The sequence below is a fragment of the Diaporthe amygdali genome (genome assembly GCF_026229845.1).
Source record: "Diaporthe amygdali strain CAA958 chromosome Unknown NODE_2_length_3802984_cov_64_841326, whole genome shotgun sequence".
NCBI lineage: Eukaryota > Fungi > Ascomycota > Sordariomycetes > Diaporthales > Diaporthaceae > Diaporthe > Diaporthe amygdali.
In genome coordinates, this window is record NW_026517022.1 from 2,038,958 (window position 1) to 2,059,188 (window position 20,231).

The 20,231-nt window shown below is 55.2% G+C and overlaps 9 protein-coding genes across 9 annotated transcripts; 6 read left to right on the top strand and 3 right to left on the bottom strand.

The window, feature by feature from the left end:
- Positions 1-743: 743 nt before the first annotated feature.
- Positions 744-3,425, top strand: J7T55_011961 (ferric reductase transmembrane component 7; the record flags this gene model as incomplete). Its single annotated transcript, XM_053136800.1, has 1 exon — positions 744-3,425. The coding sequence occupies one exon, from the start codon at positions 744-746 to the stop codon at positions 3,423-3,425; it is 2,682 nt and encodes an 893-aa protein (XP_052999766.1).
- Positions 3,426-4,938: 1,513 nt separating this feature from the next.
- J7T55_011962 (phospholipid-binding protein) lies at positions 4,939-6,444 on the top strand (the record flags this gene model as incomplete). Its single annotated transcript, XM_053136801.1, has 1 exon — positions 4,939-6,444. One exon carries the CDS (start codon positions 4,939-4,941, stop codon positions 6,442-6,444), a length of 1,506 nt encoding a protein of 501 aa, XP_052999767.1.
- Positions 6,445-6,958: 514 nt separating this feature from the next.
- On the bottom strand, positions 6,959-8,385 carry J7T55_011963 (uncharacterized protein; the record flags this gene model as incomplete). The annotated part of the gene is made up of 2 exons (XM_053136802.1): positions 6,959-8,231; positions 8,294-8,385. The coding sequence occupies 2 exons, from the start codon at positions 8,383-8,385 to the stop codon at positions 6,959-6,961; spliced, it is 1,365 nt and encodes a 454-aa protein (XP_052999768.1).
- A 616-nt stretch (positions 8,386-9,001) lies between these two features.
- J7T55_011964 (uncharacterized protein) lies at positions 9,002-10,660 on the top strand (the record flags this gene model as incomplete). Its single annotated transcript, XM_053136804.1, has 5 exons — positions 9,002-9,076; positions 9,142-9,214; positions 9,284-9,293; positions 9,385-10,490; positions 10,545-10,660. 5 exons carry the CDS (start codon positions 9,002-9,004, stop codon positions 10,658-10,660), a joined length of 1,380 nt encoding a protein of 459 aa, XP_052999769.1.
- Positions 10,661-11,218: 558 nt separating this feature from the next.
- On the top strand, positions 11,219-13,039 carry J7T55_011965 (trichodiene oxygenase; the record flags this gene model as incomplete). Its single annotated transcript, XM_053136805.1, has 4 exons — positions 11,219-11,598; positions 11,705-11,871; positions 11,961-12,795; positions 12,874-13,039. The coding sequence occupies 4 exons, from the start codon at positions 11,219-11,221 to the stop codon at positions 13,037-13,039; spliced, it is 1,548 nt and encodes a 515-aa protein (XP_052999770.1).
- Positions 13,040-13,309: 270 nt separating this feature from the next.
- On the bottom strand, positions 13,310-14,965 carry J7T55_011966 (uncharacterized protein; the record flags this gene model as incomplete). The annotated part of the gene is made up of 2 exons (XM_053136806.1): positions 13,310-14,636; positions 14,721-14,965. The coding sequence occupies 2 exons, from the start codon at positions 14,963-14,965 to the stop codon at positions 13,310-13,312; spliced, it is 1,572 nt and encodes a 523-aa protein (XP_052999771.1).
- A 309-nt stretch (positions 14,966-15,274) lies between these two features.
- Positions 15,275-16,479, bottom strand: J7T55_011967 (uncharacterized protein; the record flags this gene model as incomplete). Its single annotated transcript, XM_053136807.1, has 4 exons — positions 15,275-15,741; positions 15,805-15,965; positions 16,030-16,202; positions 16,258-16,479. The coding sequence occupies 4 exons, from the start codon at positions 16,477-16,479 to the stop codon at positions 15,275-15,277; spliced, it is 1,023 nt and encodes a 340-aa protein (XP_052999772.1).
- A 404-nt stretch (positions 16,480-16,883) lies between these two features.
- On the top strand, positions 16,884-17,805 carry J7T55_011968 (cyl-protein thioesterase 1; the record flags this gene model as incomplete). Its single annotated transcript, XM_053136808.1, has 4 exons — positions 16,884-17,078; positions 17,135-17,167; positions 17,223-17,623; positions 17,679-17,805. 4 exons carry the CDS (start codon positions 16,884-16,886, stop codon positions 17,803-17,805), a joined length of 756 nt encoding a protein of 251 aa, XP_052999773.1.
- A 773-nt stretch (positions 17,806-18,578) lies between these two features.
- On the top strand, positions 18,579-19,039 carry J7T55_011969 (uncharacterized protein; the record flags this gene model as incomplete). The annotated part of the gene is made up of 2 exons (XM_053136809.1): positions 18,579-18,674; positions 18,749-19,039. 2 exons carry the CDS (start codon positions 18,579-18,581, stop codon positions 19,037-19,039), a joined length of 387 nt encoding a protein of 128 aa, XP_052999774.1.
- Positions 19,040-20,231: the final 1,192 nt, after the last annotated feature.

Genomic DNA, 20,231 nt, shown 5'->3' on the forward strand with positions numbered 1-20,231 from the left:
TCTGGTCTACCGCTGGGCCTCCTTAGCCCTTCACGTCTTGTCGTCCGACTCTGAGCTCACTCCCTCCAGGCATACCCTGCCTTTTCAAGACATCGGCCCGCGTGGGTTGACATTTCGGATCCTTTTGCGAGATCTACCACGACTACGCTACGGCACGCCAACATCTCATCCCCAAAGTAGCTCCGCGCCCGGCGGCTATTAAACTGCAACTCATCTTGCCAGACACCTACTTGATATCAGTCTAGCCCCTCGTGTAAGGATCGCAGACGGTACTATCTCAAATCCGATCAACCACGCGCTACGCACGCCGCTACCCCTTGACGCCCAGGCACGTTCAACTGTCATATATCGGTGACCCTCCCGCAAGTGACTGCCGGATCCTTTTGTGTCACCCTGGATCTGGCCATCGTCTAGTCTCCTTACACTGCGACAGATTCTTACCTTCCTGTCTTTCACAGTGGCATACCTGAGTGAGAACTCCGGCATTTCGGCTTCCGGTCTGTCATATTCTCCAGCCTGGTCCCATTGCTTTCATCCTCGTGCGAACATCCATGTGGCATTCGCGTGTATGGATACATTTCTTCTCTCTATATCGTGACCAAATACTACACACCAACAACTCCGAGGACAGACTACCACTCGTCGAAAGGTCCATGTCAACAATTCGACGTCACTGCGCGTAGTCGCATCACACGCACAACGGCGCCTTCTCATACAGCTGGACTGTACTCAACGTGGCGACTATGGCTTCGCAGATACCGCCCGCCCTCCGTGGCGCAACATCGTCTGCGACACGGACTATAGGAGACCTTATCAAGCGGATCAACATCCCACTGACACCGACAAGTCCCCCAGGCTTGGTGCAAGCGGACACGGTTGATCCTTGGACCAAGGCTGGAAAATATGGTTTAGGGTGGACGTATTTCTCAGTCGCGCTGATGATGTCAGTTGTGATTGTCCGAGTGTGGCATTGGTGGCAAGACAAGATCAGGCAAGCCATTTACAAGCAGGAAGTCGAGCAGTACTATCAGAACCTCTACAGTGCGGAGGCTGAATGGGGTCAAACATCTACGCAGACTGGTGGACAACTCAGCGGGCAACCGGTCCCGGCGCGACACTTCTTCCCCGAGGAGGAGAAAGCCGAGACAGCCTTTCGTCCCAAATCCCACATGTCTTCCATTGGCTTTGTCAACGACACTCTGGCCCTCTTTCGATGGACTTTCTACCGACCGATCCCGGACATTAGATGGCGCAAACACACATTCACATTCTCATCTCTATCGGTGTTGACGGTCGGCTTCGTTGCTTTGGTATTTGTCTCCTTATACTGCTTCCTCCAGCAGCCACTATACTGGGCCAGCATTCGATACGGTTCACCACCGCTCGCCATCCGAGCCGGCATGATTGCGCAGGCCATGACCCCATGGATCATTGCCACGAGCATGAAGGCAAACATCCTGAGTCTCATCACAGGCATTGCCGCCGATCGGCTCAACGTATTCCACCGATGGGCAGGCTACTTGTGCTTGTTCCTATCTCTGGTCCACATGGTCCCATTCTTCATCCAACCGGTGTGGGAGGACGGTGGAATGACGGTGTTTAACAAGTTGTTTCCTCCGGGAAGCGGTATTATTTACGGCAGCGGCATAGCCTGCTTTGTTCCTCTCTGCTGGCTGTGTGTGCTCTCTCTGCCGGTACTGCGGCGACATTTGTACGAATTGTTCTCGATTCTTCATGCTCCCGTCGGGTATGTCTATATCGGCCTCTTGTTCTGGCATACGAAGAACTTCCTGATGTCTTGGGACTACCTATACGCGTCTATTGCTATCCTTGTGATTTGCAACATCTGGCGACTTTCCAAGCTGAACTGGACCAAGCCATGGAGAATGGCATTTATGGTAGGGGACGAGGCAGCTATCCAGATTATGACGGAGAACACGATCAAGATCACGATCCCAACCCAGTCTAGGTGGTCACCGGGACAGTACTTTTACCTCCGTATGCCGGGCATATCATTGCTCGAGAATCACCCATTTACGGTCACGTCGCTGTGCAGCGAGGATTTCCCTTCAGAGTACGGCGAACAGTATCGGGATTGCGTGTTGGTGTTCCGACCCTACGGTGGTTTTACGAAAAAGGTACTCGAAACTGCGATAGAGAAGGGGCCGTTCCATACATACCGGGCTTTTCTGGATGGGCCGTACGGAGGCATGCGCCGAGATCTCGCGGCGTTTGATACCTGTATCCTGATTGCCGGAGGAAGCGGCATCACGTCGCTGATGTCGCAATTGCTCAACTTGATCAAGCGGATGCGAGACGGCAAGGCCATCACCAAGAAGATTGTCGTGGTATGGTCTTTGAAGCGGCTCGAGGCCATGGACTGGTTTCGCGAGGAATTGCGCATCTGCCGCGAGGCTGCGCCGCCAGAAAGTGTCACCTGCAAGTTCTTCGTGACAGCAGCGACCAGAAGTTCGCATGGCGGCCAGGTTGGCGCGAGTGCTCGCGCGCCCCGGCCCATATCCAACATGTTCCATGACAGGCTGGACGGCTTCGTCGCGGGCATTGCCTCGAAGCGCAACTCAGCACTGATTGCGGATGTCTCACAAGGCGATCCGAATAGGGAGGCCGAACTGAGAGCAGAGCAGCAGGATCGGTTCACCGCGCTGCCTCAACAAAAATATCTGCAGCCACACAACATCCCGCCTCCACCACCGAATCCGCCGAAAAATCGACAATCGTACACAGACGATGCCTTGCGCCGCCTCGAGGGCAACGAGGGCGACGAGGACAACGCAGACGCAAGAGACGCAAAGGATGGTGCGTCTGAGTTGCCTGATGACAAGGGCAAACAGAAAGACTTCCACTTCCCTCCCTTAAAGCCCAAGGCGGACGGCCCGTTTTTCAACTATGCGCCGCCGAATTCGCCGGGTAATAAGCGATTCAGCCAGCTCCTCGAACCTCCACAAAGCGGGTCACACCCCGAGTCGCCACAGCCATCGTCAGACATCCCTCGGGCCCCTGATGTGCCCGAACTAGCACACCTCCGCACCGACGTGGGTGGGCTGAACCGACCTCGACCGACCAGCACCTTTGGCCCGCCGTCTGGGTTCGAGTTCGGGTTCCCCGAGACGCCGACCGAGTTCCAGAAGAACTTGATGCGGTTCGCATTTCCGGTGCCTCACGAGATCGACGGGGGCTGGAGCGTTGAATATGGGCGGCCGGACCTCGGTTACATGCTCAAAGAGTGGGCAACGGGCGGGAGTGACGGGCGTGGAATACTGGGGAGAAGGACGGCGGTCTTCGTGTGTGGGCCGCCGAGCATGCGTGTGGGCGTCGCGACCACCGTGGCGAGGCTCCAGGCGGAGATATGGGGTGACCCCATGCTGGAGGAGATTTACCTGCATGCGGAGAACTATGCCCTGTGAGGGCCCTCTTGAGGGGGTGAAAGGAGAAGCAAGCACCTTGAGCCAAGGGTGATGAGAGCGAACCACGACTGGGCACGAGACGAGACACCAGCTTTCTCTCTTGGTTTTTCTTTCTTTCTCGTTTTAACCTACTGTACTACTATAATTATGATGAGGCATGACATGGGATGGGAGATACCAGAGCAGGAAAAAGCTCGCTGTCGAGACTGGCTGGACAGGACTGGGAATGGATGATGGCGTGTTCCAGGTATATAATGCCCATAAAGGGGATACTAGCGTTTCTGTCACATACACGTACACATGTACGGGAGATGGATGCATTTTACATAATACTAAATAACATGTTCATACAAGAGATCTACTCGTCGCAGTGCACCGCCAACCAGCCTTGATCACTGCTAGCTATGAACCCGCTGGAGTACATCCCCAGACGCAGTGGGCCGCGATCTGGATCGACCTTGTTGTGAGATCTTGGATAAGCTGAACCCATCAGATCAACATCGACCTTAAGAACTTTCCAGATGATAGGAATCATGAGAGATGTTTTTCGCCTGGATTCGAGAAATCTCGATGTCACATCCACCGTGGATCCCAAGCACTGGAGAAGAGCATCGAATTGAAAAAAAAGACAGCTCACCGCACAGCTGCAGGTGCGGCGACAGCCCGCTGAGGCTCGGGGCTCAGACCACCTGCAGCCCGGTGCCATCCTGCCAACCTGCCAGGCCTGCCCGTGCCACAGCAGGTCTCGTCGCTGATCGCGGCAGCCAAGCTAGGTAAGGCTAGTCTACCGTAGGGTCGTGTCGATCAAGACGGTGGGGACCGTGGTGTTGGATGGGACCGTTCATGCCCTCGGTGCTTGGAAGATACTGTGGTACTGTAGGTACCTGCTATGGGTACCGTGGGATTGGTTGCAGTGTGGTGTAAACAGAGACGTCACCTGGGTCAACATTTCAAGGCCACCTGAGCAGCCTTTTTTTGGGTCGTCGACGGCATCCTTCTGTGTTATCAAATTTGTTATGACATGCTGTCCCCATTCCTACGAACCGAGTTTCATTCTGTTCATCATGTAACTCTCATACCTAGTCTTCCCTTCTTTCTCTACTGACTTATACACATACGTGATCCCCTGGTTCTCGACTTGCTCCACTCCCCGACCCTATTGCTGAGTTGTTACAACGCTATCAGGAGACAGCTCCACTCCGTCTGGGCCCCTTGGAGCTCCTGAGCTCTGTCGCCATCCTGTCAGACACCCGCAGGTGCCAGCAACTCCACACAGGCGACCGCAGCAGCCAAGCGCCACTACACCCATCTCGTGTGCTGACGGTGCTCAGGCGTCAGAGTGCTCCAAACTGCGGACGAACCGAACCTGCTGCTGCACATGCGGGTAATCTGCAGCGGATATCGTATCAGACGGTCCAATACCGAAAAGTAAACAAAAAAGTTTGTCTCGAGACGCACGCCCCTCCTCTATCAGCACTCTTCTCTCTGCTGCGAACATCTCGCCTCGCCAGCCATGACGACTGTCCAGCAACAGCACGTCGCCAATCGGCCACCGTCGCCATCGCCGTCACAGCTCCCTCCAGTGCCCGCCTCGCCCACCTACTCGTACGCGTCAACCGCGAACCCGCCCTCGGCAGCCATGAACATCTCGAGCTTCAACCTGCCGCTGCCGCCCCCGCCCCCGGCACAGCAAGCCGTCCTCACCAAGGCCGACCTCGCCGCAAGCCAGAGGTCCTACGCCGATCTGCTATCTACCGCAAAGGCATACCGATTAGCCCTCGCCGCCCTATCTAATGCCGCCTCCTCCTTTGGCTCCGCCCTGGAGTCATGCGCCCGGCTGAAGGAGGCCACCTCCGACTCCGTACTCCTGGGCAACGCCCCGACCGCCTCCGTGACCTCCAGCGGCGGGTGCACCGCGGACAGCCTGCTGGCGGCGGCAGGCGTGCACCACCTTATCGCCAACCACGAGCACATCCTATCCGAGACCGTGTACAGGAGCTTCGAGGTGCCACTACTGCACGAGCTGGACAAGTGGCGGCGGGACGTCGAGGACGAGGAGGCCTCGTACCTGGCGGCGGTCAAGCGCCAGTCGCAGGAGATCCGCCGCCTCGAGAAGGAGGGCATGAAGCTGCACCGGCAGCGCGGGCCCAGGGACGTGTCCAAGTTCCGCGGCCACCTGGTCGAGCTGACCACCAAGCTGGACGGCCTGACGTGCCTTCACGGCGAGCACAGCCGCACGCTGCTGCGCGAGAGCCAGGACACGAGCGTCAAGATCCTGGAGTCGAGCTGTAGCCTCGTCCGGGCCGAGGTCGACATCTTCGAGTCCCTAGCCCGCAAGGGCTGGTCCGGCGGCGGGCTGGACGAGCTCCTGGAGAAGGGCACCGACCTCTTCGCCGCCGAGCCCGCCCCCGCCGATGCCGACGCCGACGCGAGCAAGCTGTTCAGCATCCTGCCGCCCAAGAGCATCCTCGCCGACACGGCCTCCGAGTCGGGCATGGGGCTGACGAGGGCGATGGTTGGCAACGTCGGCGGCCGGAAGGGCCATGAGAGGGCAGACAGCCTGGGTGTCGTGTCCGATCCTTACCAGAGCTTGGCCGGCGCCGTCAGCAGCCCCGAGTTCCGGGCGGTGCCCGACACCGACAACATCAGCATCTTCTCGGCCGACTTTGCCAGCAACGGCAGGCCCAGGATGACGCGGCCTTTCTCGCCGCAACCGGTGAGGGTCAACCCGGAGGACGTCATGGGCGGCACCGCTTCCGATGACCAGTTCCACGGCGAGGGCGCCGGCTCCGCCGTCACCAGCGACGACGACGGGCCACCATCCCCCGCGACGATACGCAACGGCGGGAGGTCCGCATCTGCCGACGGGTTTCGCATGCCCTCGCACTCCGATTTGTCCCTGTCCATCAACGGTGACGAGGACGAGCATCCATGGGGGAGCAAGAGGATCTCCTCCGCCGCGTCGGACCCAGACGAGAGGGAACGGAGGTGGAACGCTGCAGACAATGGGATGGAATAGATTCGTGATGCCCTTCTTTTTGGGATTGAGGCCGGCGGTACCAGTCGTTCATTTATGTTAACAAGCTAGGCGTCACGGTTTGTTTGGTATAGAAGCATTGGTGTTTTGGGTGGTTCTTGTGGTGAAATTACAGGGCGTCTGTCCTCTCGTGGTAACCTCTTCATTGGCTTTTTTCAGATAGGTACGCCATACATAAGAAGTTGTATAAGCCTGTTCTTTTCTGTTTTACCCACGCACACTCCACACGCCAGCCCTCGCAGGAACGCCTATGCCCAAAGACGCTATATGCATTATGATCCAAACCACCAACCACCTTCCGACTCTGCAAATAGACCGACTGACATCCTCAGTGACTGTTCCTGAGATTGAGATGTGCCTCGCGCCATTGTTCGTAGGATTTTTCCATGTTATAGAGTTGCTCCTCACGAGAAGCAATGAGCTCAAGTCACTCTTCCTTTCGTCAGGGCCAACAGGCTGTCATTCCATTTCCTATTGTCATCCCTATCCCATACTCTCAATCATCCTTGTCAGGGGAAACGATCTCCCCACCAAACAGCCGGAACACCAGGTCCAGCCAGCAGATGAGCTTCCAGTACAGTGACGCATTAACCCAGTCGAACTCGCCCTCCTGCGTCCGCGGCACCTCGTTCCCGATCATAGACCCGCTGAACCACTTGATGAAGGGGATGCGAGTCAGCAGCCTCTGGGCGTACGACTGCTGCGGCAGAAGCGCCTGCTCGGCCGGCAGGAGCACCACCTTCCGCGCAGTCGGTATCCTCCTACAATACACGCTGTTCTCGGGGGCGGCTGGTGCCGCTGCTGCCACCTGAAGCTGATCCTGCGCCGTCAGCGTGTTGTTGGATGTCAACGACGAGCCGTTGACGGTGCCACTCTCGACGGTACGGCTGCTGGCCTGCGACTGCGGCGGCGACATGTCCATGTCCATTGCGTCGTCGGCCGCGACGACCTCGCCCGGCAGCCCGCCTCCGGGGAAGGTGCTCCGCAGCTCGCCCGCCGTCCTGTTGCCGCCGTGGCCCGGGCGCCTCCAGCCCGCGGGAACCTCGTCGCCCAGCGCCGCGGTCGTGGCGTCGGGGACGGGCTCGTCGCGCAAGGGCGGCAGCCCGCGGTACGGCTCCGCGTAGACCAGGTGGCCCAGGATGGCCTGGGGGCTCGAGAACAGCGCCGCCTCGGCCGCCTGGCTCGACTCGAACGTCACCTTGACCCAGTGCGAGCCGCCGTCCGCCCGGTTCACCTTGGCGCGCTCCTCCGCCGTCAGACCGCGCCGCCGCGAGAAGGCCGGGTCGCGCAGCTCGGACTTGTACCGCCGGATCTCGAAGGGCGGGTCGCGAGGGTAGTCCTCGCAGATGCGGCCCGCGATCTGCTCGTAGTGGTTGATGGCCGCGTACTGCTGGTCGGTGTGCTTGAAGCCGCGGAGGATGACCTCGGTGGGCACGTTGGGAATGTTGCGGGCCGTCGCGGGCGCGGCTGTCGCTGCGGCGTCGTCTGCGAGGTCTTTGGTTGAGGTCGATGGGGGGATGAGGGGCTGGACGTTGGAGGCTCGTCGTTGTCGTGGTGTTGCTGAGGACGGCTCCTCTGCCTGCTCTCCGCCTTGTGAGGACTGCTGCTCGAAGAAGGCGGCGAAGACTTTGCCGGCTGATTGTATTGTTGGGTCTTCGCGTCTTGCTGGCGTGGCTGTCTTTGATCTTGAGCGTCGCGTCGACTTGCCAAAGGCTCCTGTCTCGGGAGCTCCACGTCGTGCTCGAACATTGGTGGGATTGCCGTCTTGTCTGGGAATGTTGTCAGCTGCCACGGTGTTAAACAGTGAGGGTTGAGGTTGTCAGAGACGTACTGTGGCCATATCATTGCGTAAGGTCTCTGAACTCCATCCTCGCCGATGTACTGCTCCTCGTCGGGGACATTGTGTAGGATGAGAGGAGCCATGCTGGGCTGCTGCACACTCTACGAGTCCGGTCGAGTTAGGCGAGACTGGTCTCAGTGTAATTGCGAATAGCAAACGCAGATGAATTGGTTTACAATAGGAATCACTGCTGCCTGTCCAGCTGGGAGAAGGTGCCTGGAGCGATGTGGAGGGTTGGATGAATTCCTCGGTTGCGACTCAAGTTTGGACTCGAGGATGCGACGCGATTGAAATTCTGCCTTTGGCGTCTGCTCTGCCCAGCAACAGATGGCTGCCAGCAGGGGCCCCTGCCTGGCCTGGCAGCAGGCAGGGGTTCACACCGACTGAGCTGTTCCCTGTCGGCTGACCTTATCGATAGGATAGCCGCGGCCCAGAATAGCGTGTGGATCGGCGACCGTGTTGTACCGTACGTACTGTATTGCACGTACTGACTTGGCTGAGTACTGGCTGTACCGAATGCTCTCTCTCACTGCCTGACTTATACACCACCGGCCGAGCCAACTTCCTTTCATCAGAGTACAGGCTGCTGCTCAACTCCCATCTTTGTGGCACCCATCTCATATCTTCTCGTCCCGTCTCATCATTGTCAACTTCTAGTCCATCTCTGCTGCAAACAGCCTGCACAAACTTTCGGCTGTGATGGATGGTGAGCCGACCTACACTGTCTACATCCGGCTGCCCTTCCCCCGAGGTGACTTTGTCGATCCGCCACCCGTGAGTGACCCGAGCCTGTGCCGGCATCTTCCATCACCGTACTAACCACCATTCAAATTCATCAGGTAAAATGGGATGCTTCGAAAGACGAATCCTTGTGGAGAATACTCTCAGGGGTCGCAAAGACCGAGATTGACTGTGAGCCTTCCTGCCTGCCTTGACGGTAATGCCTTGAATTATTTGTTTGCTAACCTGGACTCAACTCAGGGGTTGAATTGTAAGTTTTTGGATCTACCAGGCCAAAGTCCATGAATGTTCCCATATTATGTCTTTGACAATCTGTCTAACATGCTTTTGTGCTCCCCAAGAGCTGCTAGGTTTGAAGTCACCGTAGACTTCCTCCTCCAACAAGTCACATACCTCACCGAACGCCATGCCTCACAAGTCCGAGCCCAGATGCGCAAGGCCACGGCTGCAGCTAGAAGCTCAGCTGCGCCATCGCCCATTCCTGGCTCTGACTCAAACGCTGCCCTCGAGGCCATGAGGAGGACTGGCTCTTCTCAAGGAGCATACGGCCATACGAGAGCTCCCTCGTCTCTTTCCATCCGCAAGGACTCGCCTATGCCGAAGAATGACGGCACTGCCCCTGATACGCCCAAGATCGGGACTTCAGCAGCTGGCGCCATTGGTCGGCCTCAGGCATCACGAAACTCTTCTTCAGGCACAACAGCACAAGTTGGCAGTGCAGGTAGCACAGCTGGATCGCTGAGACTGAAACCGGGAGCAATACCGACTTCTCCGCGCTCACAAAACAGACAACGTCTGCCTTCTCTACCCACTGTGACGAGCTCAGCAGCGAATCCATCCGGTATGGCATCTGCTGCGCCGCAAGCCATGGATCCGCCCTCCCCCGGCCCGGCCGACTCGCCCTCTCCGACATCTTCGGCATCCTCTAGTCCCGCACAATCGCGGATTATCCGGCGGCCTCCCCGCTTTCAACAAAAGCAACAGGACCAGGATGGCATTGGATCTGCATTCGCTGATGATGACGATGACGATGAAGCGGAGCCTGCCTTCTTGCCTTACAGGGCAAAGGCTTCCACGTCCGTCGAAGCTGGCGGCAGCAGTGGCGACGGCAGCGGTCAGTATACGGACCCCAGCGCCACATTACGAGGAGATCCTCGTGACTTTGCTTCTAATGCCGCAAGGCGATTGCAAAATGTCACTGGACCTGATCATAGCGGTCAGGGAAAGGGAAAAGGAAAAGAGACGGAGTGTATGCTTCAGAAATCGTCGAACTCGGATTCGTCGGAGAGTTCGGCGGCTTTCATGTCCAAGCCGTCTTCTAGCGGCCGCAGACAGCCCTCAGGGCCGCTTTCTCCACGAAGGACGACGGAGTTGAAGCAAAAGGGATATTCCAGAGAGGGAAGCGACGGCACGCCGAGCATGGGCAGCAGTTTTAGTGACCTGGATGGTATGTCTCCTCCAAGTAAACCCCACCTACCTGATGCTAACTGTCCCGTCATAGATGCCTCAGTGACTCAGTCAGCCTTGGAGGAAGCGTTGGCGAGCAAGATGCAGGGAGGAAACACAATCGGTAGTACTATCAGCAATGTGTTTAGGAGCCGATACTTGCCCAAATAAGGCACGTCGTGCAAAGCTTTTGCACACGCCACACCATCGATCTCTAGATGCCATAGAATTGCGACTGGGAAGCCTGGAAACGACTGTTTCGTGCTAGAGAATCTGCAGATGGAGACAGGAATATGTTCCCTGTTGCATGCTCATGTATGGACAAGTGCATCTCACCAGGAATGATCAGAGGCCTGAAAATGCCACCAAATGACCAAATCGATTTAAGATGTCACACGAGAAACGGGAACCCCCTCATTCGAGACCTAAAGTCGAGCTTAGCCCCCCCGCAGATCGTTCAGAAACCTTGCGGCTCTTTGACTTCACAGCATTATCGCATGACGTTGCACTGTCTGGCTCGTCTGCGCTAGCATTAACTATGGGGTTGTGGGTAGGAACACACCAATGGTGGACTCTCTATTCTGAATCCCGCATACATTCCTTGCGCAGCCGAGGTTCTCGACCGTAAATTTAAAAGGAAGGATTCAGAATGGCTTTGAAAAAACATTCGGAGGTCTGAAGCATTCGTGGCTTTGGTCGGAATTCTGAAGCCATCGTGAGATTGCAATCATGTCCACTCCTGGGTTTTCAGATGCTGGAGTATGGTCTCCATCCAACATCCTGACTATCCAGAATGTGGTCTGGTTGATTTTGTCTTGGCTGGCCTACCAGCTTCTCAAGGCTCTCTACAATGTTTCTCCCTTCCACCCTCTGAGCCACATCCCAGGCCCGAAGCTGGCCGCAGCGACGTACCTGCCCGAGTTCTACTACGATGTGATCAAGTTCGGGCGGTATACCAGCGAGATCAAGGAGATGCACAAGAAATACGGACCTCTCGTCCGCATCAACCCATACGAGATCCACTGCAACGATATCAACTTCAGCGATGAGATATACGCGATCGGCGGCCGCAAGCGCGACAAGCCGAAGCATCAGGTCGGTGGAACAGTGTAAGCGATTCCTCTCAGCTGGTCATGCTGAACATGTGGCCCCTGGCTCACTCGTGTGTAGAATCAATTTGTCTGAATTCGGGACTATCGATCACGACCTCCACAGAGCCCGGCGCGCCCCTGTGGCCAGGTTCTTCTCGCGCGGCAATGTCGCGAAGCTGGAGGACGAGATCAAGGAGCACGTTCAGATGCTCTGTGACAAGCTGCTGAGGCAGAGTAAGCCGTTTGACGTCAAGACGGCGTACAGCTGCTTCACGGCGGATATCATATCTTGTAAGTGATGCTCTCTGATAAATAAATAAAAAATTGTACCGTCATCCTAGGGGGTGTCAGCTTTACACAGTCTAAATCATCCATCACAGCCTACGCTTTCGGCCAGAGCTTTGGATTCCTGGAACAGGAGGGATGGTATCCCAACTTCAAGGACCCGACAGAAGCTGCCCTCCAAACCTCACATTTCTTCAGGTTCTTCCCCTTCCTGAAGAGCCTCGACCAGCTCGCGACCTTGTTCGTCGACTACCTTCCTGAGGACGTGGGTCTCTTCGTCAGGACGATGCAGATCGATCTCCCAGCAAGCATCAACCAGACCAAAGCGAACGTCGAAGCCGGGCTGATCCGGTCCGACAAGCGGCCAACCATTTTCGGATCCTTATTGCTGGAGGAGGAGCTGGAGTCCACTGAGAAGGGGACTAAGAGGCTCGCGGCCGAGTGCTTCGCCGTCGTTGGCGCCGGGACCGAGACAACCGCGTCGGCTCTGGCTGTCATCACGTACCACCTGTTGACCAAGCCACACCTGCTGGCGAAGCTGATGGCGGAACTCGAGCAGTTCGGCATCACCAATTCTCCGCGGGAACTGCCGAGTTTTCCTGACATGGAGAAGCTGCCATATCTAGGCGCCGTGATCCAGGAGGGCCTGCGTCTTTCGTACGGCGTAGCCGCCCGCACCGCGCGGGTCGCTACGGAGGAGGACCTGATCTATCGCGGGGAGTGGAACAAGAAGCCCGTCGAGCATGTCATCCCGCGAGGCTATGCCGTGGGCATGTCGACCTTCATTACGCACCATGATGAGACGGTCTTCCCCAATTCTGACGAGTTCATACCTGAGCGATGGCTCGACGAGGAGAATCACCGTCGTAAGGAAGTCGATAGAGGGCAGATGGCCTTCTCCAAGGGTTCAAGGAAGTGTCTAGCAATGAAGTGAGTTGAAGCAACCGTCCCTGTCCAAGTCTCAGCATATTGCAATGATACAAGGAATGCTAATCAGCGATCGACCAGCCTGGCACTTTGCGAGATCCACTTTGCCGTTGCGGCTTTGGCCATCCGGGTCCTTCCACGCATGACTTTGTTCGAGACTACGGAAGACGACGTGCTGTATGATCATGATATGTTCATACCTATGGTCAAGGCTGGAAGCAAGGGCATTCGCGTCACGGTGTTTTAACTGACCAGGATGGGCACACATAGAGGAAAGGTGTTGGGATATCTCAATTACCGCATTAGAATCGGCGGCTGGGTCAAAATACATTCAAATATCTTTGTAAACAAAGCAAATCCATGGCCTCTTTTGAAACTGTCTAATTCGGAGGCTAAATACCACCATCTAAGAACCTGTCCCAGTGATATCGGGACTCGTGGTCTAATCTCAACTATGTGGCCATCCTTGCATTTCGTCTCAGGTATATATTTGACGTCTTTCTAGTATCCATTGACTTCATTCCTGATCTACCTGCTCTACAACACCCAGGTTCTGGGGCATAGCTAGAGGATACCATGTATCATATAGCCTAGGTCCATGGGGAAACGGGCCGGGAGCCCTCTCCCACCAAGGTTGTCGGTCGAAATACGGGAGGTTGGCAAGACGATGCTGACCAAGGGTAAACGCTGTTGAAGACAGGATATATTTCGCGGGGCCGATCCCCGAACCAGGTGGCGCGTCATGCTGCTGCTTGAAGAAGCCCATCAGCTCCAGCCGTGAGTGATCCCACATGACGAATCCCCACCTCCTGTGCGGTGCAACGCTGTCCATCTCCTCACGTAAGGTCACCAAGTCCTGCTGACCCATCGCCTGGATGGAGGATGCGACTGCAAGGCAGGCGTCACGAGGGCTCGTGTCTCTGTCGTGGATGGCGATTCTGCTCTTGATATCCTGGACGCTGGCATTGTGCTTCGTATGAAGTTCCGCGTATAGGACGTCGTAGAAAGCGGTGTCGTACATTGCTCCTAGATAGGGCTGAAAACTCAAGGGACCCATTATGCGGATACAACAGGACAAGACAGACATGCGCCGGTTCCTAAAAGCGGCCCACATTTCATACACGAATTGCAGGCCTCGGAAGATCAGAGGTGCCACTCGATGATCGGTGGCCCAGTCCTCGACGAGATTCATTTCGGAAAGATGACAACTGTGCCAAATCAGGTCGTTGATCGCCGGCGTGACCAGCCTCTTGAGGAAACCGTAGATGCAGTGCAGTTGGATGAGCTCCACCGCGTCGAAACTCTGCTTGAAGTCTTGGACGAGGTAGGGGATAGGGTTCTGGAGCCAGTCATCTGTGAACGAATCGGGAATCTGGCAGTGTCCATGTCCTTCGAATGGTGCAAACGCCCGGCGAAAGGTCTCGAAGCGGTAGAAGGCTCTCTCTATCCGCGCCCGCTCTTGTGACGTGACGGGGCGCGAGCTGAGGGTCGCCGACAGCGCTGGGTTCGACGCCGCGCACTGTTCGATGTAGATATCCGCCAGCCTACGCACAAAAGGGTGCGTCCTCTCCAACCTCATGGCATCCTGGAAGGTGCAGCTGTTTGGATGGCATGGATTTTTGTTGCCTACAAAGGACAAGGCACCTTTCGTGGCGATACAGATATGAGCGGGAAATAATGGAACCCCGATGCTGCCGTCAACTACCCAGTAGTTGCTGTCCATTTCCCAAAAGCTGCCGTCGTCCATCTGTGTGGTAAGGAAGCGAGTGGCGGAAGCTGCCTCTTCCAGCACGTCAGGTACCATTCCCAACATCCTCGTGATAAATTGCACCTTGTTTTCATGCCTGTGTACAGCCGTTAGCAGCTGGCGAAAGAAGCCCACGGAAAGGCAGATGAGGGCCCTATAGCAGAGAAGGACTAGTGCATACCATACGCAATGAAGCTTTTGGGATGTCTGCATAAAGGCACGGAGTTCATCCGTGTCCTCAAGATGACCCGCGATCATGAGCAATATTTCGACAGGCAACTCCTGAAGGGTACGGGTATGAGGCTTGTTGCCTTTCAGCCTCGCAAGCTTCAGTCGGAGCTCTTCGTTCTCCTTTCGGACCTCGCTTATCATCCTCTCCATAGACGTAATTATGGCGGAATCGATATCCGCAAGCGGCAGCTCCATTTGGTCCAGATGAAGATTCTCGTTAATTCATTGAGGATGTCAGGGTGATGAAAGGCTCCATTGATAGCTCAAGTGATAGTGAGCAGAGGAAGCATGGATTGGGAATTGAGAAGATGCCTGCCCCACGGTGAGACTGGAAGACTGGATTGATGTAGGTCGTAGTGTTGCAAGTGGGCTTAATCTATATCCATTTCTCCCTGAATTTTGGACATTCATGTGGAATTTCACTGTGAATTATCTAGAGTCAAGTGATCAGTCTAGTGCGGACAACAGGCTGTAGTTCCATGAGCGGACTCAGTTCGGCACAAGCTAAGAGCCCCCATCAGATACCTGCCCGAAACGATATTGCGCCCAGGCAAAGTTTCCTTCCTGCAAGGTCCAGATTTGTTGCCCAACGTCCAGGCCAGCAGCACCAGCAACCACATGCACAGGCATGAGATGATCCATCCACGGGTGCGCTTGCTTAGCGTCAGGACGGCCGCACACCGCGGCCAGCAGCATCTGCCTTTGCTCCACGGGCGCCTCCGCAGCATCTTTCAACGCGTTATCGAAAGAAACAGCGTAAGGCAGCGGACGGGCTGGGTCGTCCGAAGTCATGACATCCCACATGTCTCTGAGATTGTGTACAGACATGCCTGCGCCGATGATGACGACACCTTCGTCTCGAAGGGAAGCGACGGCTTGCCCGAGGCGGTAGTGCTGGTCTGGATCCTCGGATTTGAAGAGAGATACTTGGACCAAGGGGACGTTGAGAGGGTTCTCGACCGGGTCGAATGCTGATGCGCGTCAGCGTCAAGGCACGTTGCCTAATCTATCTTCCAAGTCCCATTCACACTCACCGACATGGAACCCGGCCCAAACTCCATGGTCCAGTCCTCGTTTGACGCCTTCGGACTTGATGCCCGCTGACGAGAGCAAGTCTAGGATATGACTTGCCAATTCTGGGTCACCCTTGCTAGGGTATTTTGCTTCGTACATGTAATCGGGGAATCCGTAGAAACTGGTGTTGAGTCAGCCGTTTCGGTTCGTTGAAATGGTTCGACAGCTTCTTGGGTTCAACCAACTCGTAAATCAGGTCGTTCTCCACCGCATTGTTGACCTGGACGAGATCAGGTTTCGCTTGCCAATGAGCGCTGAAGACGACGACAGCCTTTGGCTTGACCTTCTGGGTGATTTCCTTCCCAATGTTCTGAAGCACTGGATAAACGGCATGCTCAGTGTTGTACATGACATCTGGCTGATTTCAGTGTTGGCTTCAGTACTGACGAGAGGTACAGGGTTTCACGACGTACCCCTCCATGGCTGAAGAAATAGACTGGCGGTCTGGAAGCCATTGTCACATTGGTGGTGGAAGACTTGATTCTGGAGCTCAGATTCGACAGAGCCGTGGCAGCCTTTGCTACTTGCGATGGCACCGGGAGCTCGGGAAGCAATGAGGCGTAAAATGCGGCCGCCAAGGCGACAACAATCGATCCTACCACAACGACGAACCTGAGAGGTCCTTGATTAGCCATTGAGACGTATATATGGCCAGAAGAGGCTCTTGATGAGGACACCCAAGAAGGGTAGGCCTCGAAAGAGTTCCCTCGTTATATACATGGTCTGAGGTTGAGATGTTTAGGTAATCTCTAGTGGAGTTTCCGGGCTTGCTTACAAAAACTGGTGGGAGGAATCACGGAAAGCTGGACGACCCCCCACCCCGGCCCGTTTGCGAGCAGTACCCAAGACCCACGCGTGTTCATGCCGGCCCTGCATAGGCGTCAGGGGTCGCGAAGCGCAACCTCACCTCTTCGTTTGCTGTGGCTCCACAAAAAGGTACACGATTAAGGCATCACAAGCGCCAGGCCTCAGCTTGATCGGCATCCCAAGACAAAAGTCTATCTCGTACGCTCTGCCAACGATACAAACTTTGTCAAAAATGGCTCTCCGATATAGCCAACCACTCATATTCCCCGCTGCTGCCAAGCATACGGCCACTGTCATCTTTGCCCATGGTCTAGGTGATACAGGTCACGGCTGGGCCTCTGCCGTAGAGAACTGGCGGCGTCGGCAACGTCTTGACGAGGTCAAGTTCATCCTGCCGCATGCGCCCACGATTCCCATCACATGCAATGTAGGTACTCCGACTAGTCAATCTCGCACATGAACATGGGCTAATCTTATCCACAGGGAGGCTTCAGGATGCCAGGTTGGTTCGATATCGTTAGTGGCCCATCCAGGCAAGCCTTTGAGGGTTCACGGCTGACAGGTGCCACAGAAGGTGCTCGACGGTAGCGTCGAGTCGATGCGCGAGAATGAGGACGCCGAGGGCATCCACACCTCGGCAGACTACCTGCTGTCCCTGGTCCAGTCCGAGATTGACGCCGGAATCCCGTCAGACCGCATCGTGCTGGGTGGCTTCAGCCAAGGCGGTGCCATGTCCATCTACACGGGCCTGACCGCCAAGGTCAAGCTCGCAGGCATCGTGGGGCTTTCCAGCTGGCTGCTTCTCAGCAAGACCTTCCGCGAGGTGCTGGCTGCAGGCCCCAAGATGAATGACAACACTCCGATCCTGATGTGCCACGGCGACTCTGACCCCCTTGTGAGACCCGAGTTGAACATGTTGAGCTATTCGGTGCTCAACACTATTGGGCTGAACGTGACACGGAAGGTCTACGAGTAAGCAACAAAGGCTTGATGAAAATGCTCGTGAGCTTAGCTGACTTTACGACAGGGGCCTGGCTCACTCTGCCTCACTGGAGGAGCTTGATGATGTGGAGGCCTTCCTGAAAGAAAGGCTGCCCGCCTTGGGAGATAAGGCAGATGCAAGCACGTCCGCTGATGGCAAGTCTGAGCTCTGATCCTCTCGAGGACGGGCTAGAACGGCGTTTTAGGGGATGAGAATTCGATGCATTTGGATTACGACTTTTCTGGAACAAGCTGCCTGGTGGATGGGGCAGCACAGCTTGGGTTGCAGCTTTGCGACGTGTATCTCGACTGGACCATCGAATAGAACCGTTTACATCCGGGAGGAGTCAAACTGGGAGTAAGCTTGATGCAACGAGTAGACACGCAGCTATTGTTCAGGATTTAGGCGGTCAAATACCAAAGCTAGCACCTACTCAAGTAGTAGGTGCCTGTGAACTGGCAACCACAGAGCTGTTCTTCAGACGTCTTTTACTAGCGCCGATTCCCAATATCAACCAACATTTCTGTCGCCCTGTGCCGTCTCCATCGCAACTTTACTGTTCGTTCTGACACCCCACCTTGCAACAAATCCATTGCCTTCGATCAGCAACTGTTGAGCCTCAACGTTGCGATACACAATCGTATTCCATTCTCTGCAAACCTTGAAAGCTCATGTAAGTTTAGCCATTCCCAAGGAATTTGGTAGCACTTGCTACTGGTCTTGAACGCCCACGCGCCCTTGACCAGCACGAGCTCCTTGTTCAGCGCGTGGCTCATTCCATATCCCACCACACATCCACGTCCTAACCAATCTCACATTTGTAGGTGCATCATCACCTTTCGAATGCCTTCCAATCATCTCCCTCTGGCCCACTCCAAAGCATAAAACAGGAGCTGATAGCTAACTTGTCTCACTGTGACAGCCTCATCAGCAACAATCGTCATCATGGCTACTTCCAAGGAGTCTGTTACCCTCAACGAGGCCCAGACCAGCTTTCTCGCCTTACTTATGCGAAACATCCAGACCAAGCCTGACATTGACGTAAGACTTCCCTTTCAACCCAAAGTGGCTACACATTTGGGAGCCACAACCAGTGCTAACTTCACTATCAACAGTTCGATGCCGTTGCTAAGGAGCTTGGCATCAATACGAAGTCAGCGAAGGAGCGCTTCCGCCTGCTTTCCATCAAGATGGGCTGGAAGGACGGCCCCAAGACCCCCAGCACCCCGAAGAAGCCCACTGGTGTCACTAAGCGCACCCCCGGCAAGGTCGGCACCAACAGCGCCAAGAAGGGTGGAAAGGGCAAGATGCAGGAGCCCGCGACTCCCAACGGCGACGATGACTCTGATGAGCTGGGAAAGGATGAAGACTTTGACAAGGTCGCCAAGGACGAGTTCGAGGCCTGATTTCAGGTTGACATTGGCGGAACTAATCTGGGGAAACTGATGGAGTCTGAGTGCTCCAGTTCACGGAGGTTAGGGGCTGGCGGATGAGATGATGATTTGACTTTGAACACATGGCGCGCGGGGATGGTTGACCCTTTAATGCCTACATAGGACCAAAGTGACATTTGAGACAAATTCTGCTCCCATTACGCTTCGCGACTGCCGACTCATAATGCTAGCTAAAGACAGGATGCTACCCAAACTCGAAGCCTGCACATGCTCGTGGTAGACGAGCTCCCCTTCTCCTAACGGAGCCGCGTCCATTCAACGTTTCTCGCCGTTTTCGGCATGACCGTACAGTTCTCATGTCCCTAAATGTGGGGCGCCCGCAGGCAGTCCCCAGATCCTATAGCACTACTTGCCCTACCGTTTCTGCATCTTACACACTTGATGCCGCTGTGAGAGATCCACACCACACTAGAAACCTTTGACATCAAAAGCAGCCCTTCTCAGTCCCTGGTAATCTGTATGCTAGATGAATCTAGAAGTGCAGTACAAGTCTTCAGAGGCTAGCTCTCTTTACCAGATCCAACACGGTTTTCTTTCTCGAGTCTAGTCCTTCAATCAATAGATGTGAGGCTTCATGTAGTTCCAAACAAATTGATGACAACAGTCCAACTCCAAGGTTCATCCACATAAAACGAGGATACGCTTTTGTCTTGAGTGAGGTTTCAAATGAAGAAAAGATAAATCTCGTCGAGACACAAAAGACTCCCCAGGACTTTTTGAGAAGCGACTGAGGTCATCCAAACAAGGATGAGGCATGGCCATGCTTTCGAGGAGATAGACATGCAGGGCCTTTGAAAGCAAAAGTCACGCTGCAACCTCCCCATCTACCATCTTTTTGTATCACCAGACACTCTATGTATTTTCCAATAGCATTTTCACTCTCAGTATACAAGGACATAGTTTCAGAAAGTCCTTTGACTATTAGTCGAAGTGCTATGGCGCATTGTTCAAAGGGAACGAAAAGCATAGGCCCGGAGGGAGGTTGAGATGATTCATGAAGATGGTCAAAAGATGTTCCATATCTTTATTATTCTCTGAGCAGAGCATGGAAATCGCGTTGAGTTCATCGCGAAGAAAGCTCCTGGCCAAGACAAACGGCCTATGGAGACCACTGAAATGGTCATTCTGTTAGAACCTAGTATTG